The sequence below is a fragment of the Cibotium barometz genome, chromosome 42 (genome assembly GCF_041138505.1).
Source record: "Cibotium barometz isolate CiBa-2024 chromosome 42, ASM4113850v1, whole genome shotgun sequence".
NCBI classification, from domain to species: domain Eukaryota; kingdom Viridiplantae; phylum Streptophyta; class Polypodiopsida; order Cyatheales; family Cibotiaceae; genus Cibotium; species Cibotium barometz.
The window spans coordinates 28043647-28048706 of NC_141087.1; the positions used below are offsets into that span (position 1 = coordinate 28043647).

The window sequence follows — 5060 nt, forward strand, 5'->3', positions numbered from 1 at the left end:
TTTACATCCTCATTAATTAAAACCTCTCGCTCGAGTGCTTTATACTGTTAGTCAAAAGTGATCCCTGTGCCTCAACCTCCACATAATTTGGGCCCTATTGATTCAAGTTTTTTTCAATTTCAACCTCATTTATGTTTCAATCTGCAGAACAGCTCTCAAACTTTCTCATTTTGGGTCAATCAAAAAGCATGAACAAGGCGTGTACAAACGGTGACCAACCATTCACATCATAAGCACTAGGCATCTCACAAGCATGTAAGCCCCCTTGCCAAGGACGACAAAGATCTTTCACTAAAGGTGCACCAAGTGGATGTGCACATCCGCCTAGATATCCACCCTTGTGGAATTGCAGGTCTGCACAAACGTGCATGCGCATGTACACTCGGCACACACGCGCGCGCACACAGATGGATGTTGTTTTCCAGCTTGCGAGGCACCACAAAATACCGAATATACCCATAACAAAATTTCAAGAACATTTTAAGAAAGACAATCATCCAAACATGCTCTTGGTCCAGAAGTCCTAGCCTCAAAATCCCATGAAAAGATGCTTGTAGTGGTACATGCCATACAATTTATCGTAACCATAACTGCTCTTGTCAGCAAGACTACCAATAACTTGCTTTTTGATCCCATCCACATGTGGAAACTACTATACTATTTGGCATCCATGTCCAGTCTAGATCCCATCCACACGTGGAAACTACTATACTATTTGGCATCCATGTCTGTTCTCCTTTCAGTCAGAATGATGCATCAGTCAGAATGATGCAGATCGAGAGAGGGCGGGTTTCATCTTTTTGTCCTCCTCCAAGGCTATCATGCCCAAGTGAGATGGATCCTCGAGCAACGACTTAGCCACATAATAACCGGCAATGGACCAAGTCTGCCACTTTCTAGCTTGTTTTCCTATGTAACGGCCTAGCTTCCCATCATAATACTCTGGCCAGTGATCTTTGAACAGCCTCTGCTCTGCAAGCTCGATTGCTCTTCTCGCCATCTGTGGCCTGCCAGTCTTGATGCAAGCTGCTGTAAAAAACCAAAGAAGGACTGCACAAAACACAGGATTAGAAAACAATTAGGAAGCTCATCTCTAATGTGGGAAAAAAACACATAAAAATGCCTCCTGGTTGCAGCTAAGTATCCTGGGCAGGGGCGCGGAGTGAGGCGGAGCGGGGACATTGATTGTTTTGGAGCTCCTGCAATCTCCCCAACTGCCCAAAACCCCCACTAGCTCCCTCCCCCCTTCCGTGCTTCCCCTTGCTGCTGACCTGCTACTGCAACCTGCACTCCTCGTTGTCTTCCCTACTCCCTCATCTCCTCCATTTCCTACTCCCCTCATCTGTACCCTTTAGCCTGCCTCTGCCTTAGACAGCTCCCGCTCAGCCTTTTCTCCTCTTACCAAGTTCCTCCTCGCTTTTCTCCCTCCTGCTAGCACCATGGCCCTCCCTCCCAAAAGTCTGGTTACCATTCCACCTGCTAGCAATCCTTTGTTTCCCTTCTCCTGCCTCCCAATGATCCCAAACAGCGGACCTGTTTTTTCTATGAGTCTAGCGGAAACAAGCAAACTGTCCCCCCAGTCATCTTCATTCACCAGTGTATCCAGAATCTCACACAGGTAAACATCTTAGAGACCTCCATTTTACTGAGAATTTGGAGACTTAAAGCCAACCTCCATGCCATGATAAAGACTACAAAGCTGCCAACTCCTCTTCCCCATCTGGCAACTTCTTAATGTATGAGGGATAGTATTTTGCCTGAAACAAGTAGCCCTGCTACCATGGGAATCAATAATATTACAAAGGTCTTAAAAGCCTGCCATGACTACATTATCAGTTCACTACCAAGGTTAGTTTCATGCATACCATGAAAGGATGGGTCAATGCAAAATATTTAACAGAGATAAAGAACAACAGATGACTTTGACTAGAACATGCACAGATACCTGAACTTCTTTATTCTGTTACTCTTGTGAGCAAAACTCTCTTTACAAGCCTGCCAAGCTGGCTCATGGCTAGAAACTGAAGGAAACCTAAAGAACTACTCAAGATTTTATTTCCCAGATAGCCCCGATCACATTCAGAATCTCTGTCCGAAGGTGAAACGCTTGCTAAAGGTATCTTGCTGCTGATTTTTGACCGTAGGGGGAAAAGCAGAATGGGAGTGTTTTTTTTTCCAAAAAAGAGATCCTTCTATTAGTTAAAAGGAGACCTGCCGAGAAGGCAGAATACAAACACTGCTACAGCAGTAAAGAAACACAACATAGCGGGACGCCTCCTCCATGGCTGGGCTCTAGGGGGAAGGCATACATTGCTAATACAAAGGAAAAAAGCCACACTCCCAGCCTCCAAAGAGGGGGGCTAGCGTCCAACTGAACAAAGGACCCTCCGGCATTCCGAGGATCCACAATGATCATCTCATGCCTGGAAAGAGTGTAATCACGAGGACGGAGCCTCTCGACTAAATGCAACAGAATAAATCGATAACGAACCGATGGAGGGGGAGCCATGCTTAAACCTCCGTCTGCTCCCTAGATGCCAAACCAGCAGGGGAAATGGGTGCCTGAGACTGGGTTGTAGGGGGTGCCGCACAGGCCCCAAGCCCGCTCGGAGGGGGGGATCTGTCTGCTGCAGCTGGACTGCAGGATCTAGAGCTATAGCCAGGGGAGCTTGTGAGAAGTGCTCAAATCAGTTCATTGTGGAGGGAACCTCAAGCCCGGGTGTCTCACCAGGAGCGGAGATCTCGACGACAGATTCTGTCCTGGCCTGATCGTGATAGAGATGCCTGTGGTGGGCCCTGTCTCTCCCACCCTTGGTCCTGATCCTGGGGGAACGACTGCAAGAGAACACCTGATGGAGATCTCATTTCCAGCCGGGCCCTGGGTGTCGGCTGGTACAGATGCCTGCGGAGGAAGGTGGAGAGGGGGAGGAGATCGATGGCAAGGTAAGGGTGGTGAGGCTGCGTCAGGAGGTGCGGGCTCTGGGTGAAGAGGCAGAAGGGGTGCGTTGATGATCCAATTATAAGAATTAGGGGACAAGAGCCTGGACCTGGGAAGGACCTCGGCCCTATTTAGGCCTGGGGCTGGCCAACTGCTGTCAGCTTGCCTCACAAACAGCAACTGCACTCACACACCTTAGTGCCCATGTGGCTGCCCGATGAACACTGCTTTCTGCCTCCTCATGGCTGCTCCTTTTTGCCCATCCGAGATGGATGCTGCCCGCCAAGAGTGAGGTGTGTCACATTTCCCCCCCCCCACCCCCCCCCCCCCCCCGAAGACTGTAGCTGTTTTCAGTTATATAGCTTCCAAAAACTTAACAAACTCAAGTCTGCTTTGACCCAAGGTGTGGGATACCTTAAGAACTGGGATAAAGCTCTACGTCCTGTTCTGAAAGTGCACCCTCATCTTGTCAACACAAGAACCTACGAGTGTATCTCCAAACAAAGCTTTTGATCAAGCACCACCTAATGAAGAACCTCCCACTTCTGCAAAAGCATGGGTTGAAAACCCTGTTGTGAGACTTCTCCTGATAAACTCCCTTCCAGAAGTCACTTAAGCATACCCATCCACTAATGCAGCTTTTTTTTTGTCTCCTTGAGTATACCCTCCTGTAGTCCCAATTTGGCATCCCGCCTGCATGCAGCTTGAACCCCCCTTCCCCCCCCAGCTTGAACCCCCCCCCCCCCCCCCCCCCCCCCCCCCCCAATACCAATGGGGGCCTGCAGGGATTTGAACTAAGGAGCTCCCCTCCCCAAGCCACAAGCCCCCACTGGCTACATCACGCATGCATCTGCTCAGATGGATTACCAAAACTCTTGTTGCAAAATCCAAGGAGTCCTACTGCTGACCAAAGAGTCACGTTGCTCCTGAGAATCTCTGATTGGAACCTACATCCACCTTTACTTCCTTGATTGTGTATGCTCAAACCAATATCCCCCAACACCATGTTGGCCTTAGCCGCTCTCTCAATCCCTATGGACAGCCTCCTGTGGAACATACTCAAGGAAATTAATGCAATGATATATATAAAAAAAAATAGCAACTATTGCCATTGCAATGAAATCTTTTCCTAGCTGTGAGGATGATACATCAGCTACATTCTCATGCGGTGCAACAATGCCTAAAGATACCACTAATGATGCCAAAAAATCAACAACTGAAGGTTCTTTCACACATACATGGCTAGAAACTTTGTCATTTTCTGTACCCTTGGTCTAGGGGTTCCCCATCAAGGAAACTCATACCGTTTTACCAACTTGTGCATAAACTCGGCACAGTTTGGTATACGGTTCCTTTGGCATATCACTTACCGGACATCCTGAATAAGGCATTAACCCACATCCACATTATGCCATCCTTCACTTAGTGTGCAACTAGCCCCAAAACTGTAAAGAGCCTTGCAAGACACTCACAGGTGGTATCTCCTCCATGGTCATCCTCTGGTTCTGAAGTAGCCACCTCCTATGACTTTTCTCCCCTCCCTTGAGTAGATCCTTCAATAGTAGCAGTTATTAACCCATATAGGATCCAGGTGAGTGCCCGTAGGCAGCATTTGCTATGGCCAAGGCCACGCACCAAGGGGTGCACCAGCCGGGATTCAAACTCATGAAACCCCCATCAACAGTTGCAAACCCACACCGCTGCACTGCCACCCCGTTGGCGGCTCCTCCAACTCTTCATTTGTCTGTAGAAAAAAAAAATTGTAATGGGCACATTGGAATCACACTAAAATATTGCCCTGTTAGTTACTTAACTTTCTTCTCGAGGGAGTCATGGCTTTGACACTCACTCACTAGAATTGACCTTGTTGAGAGAGTCACAGCTTTGAGTCACTCACTAGAATTGTCTTCTCTCTTTAGCCTTAACAACTCCTGGTTTGGAATTATCCTTGCCCCTTTGCTGCTGTGTTGTGTGTCTGGCTTGAACTATCCCGAGCCTTGAGGGTCATTGCTGCTGTGTGTGTGTCTAGCTGAACTATCCCGAGCCTTGAGGGTCATTCCTAAACGAACCATCTTTCAAAGACTCCAGTGTCTTCAAGTCATCCATGAACCTTTCGACTTGT

At 48.1% G+C, this 5060-nt stretch overlaps 1 protein-coding gene across 1 annotated transcript in view; it reads right to left on the reverse strand.

The window, feature by feature from the left end:
• Nucleotides 1-462: 462 nt before the first annotated feature.
• Nucleotides 463-5060, reverse strand: part of LOC147614339 (putative alkaline/neutral invertase F) — a 30839-nt gene continuing 26241 nt past the window's right edge. The window contains exon 4 of the mRNA XM_086780892.1: nt 463-1050. Coding sequence (XP_086637018.1) covers nt 761-1050 — 290 coding nt within the window. The 3' untranslated portion in view covers nt 463-760. The remainder of the gene's footprint in view (nt 1051-5060) is intronic.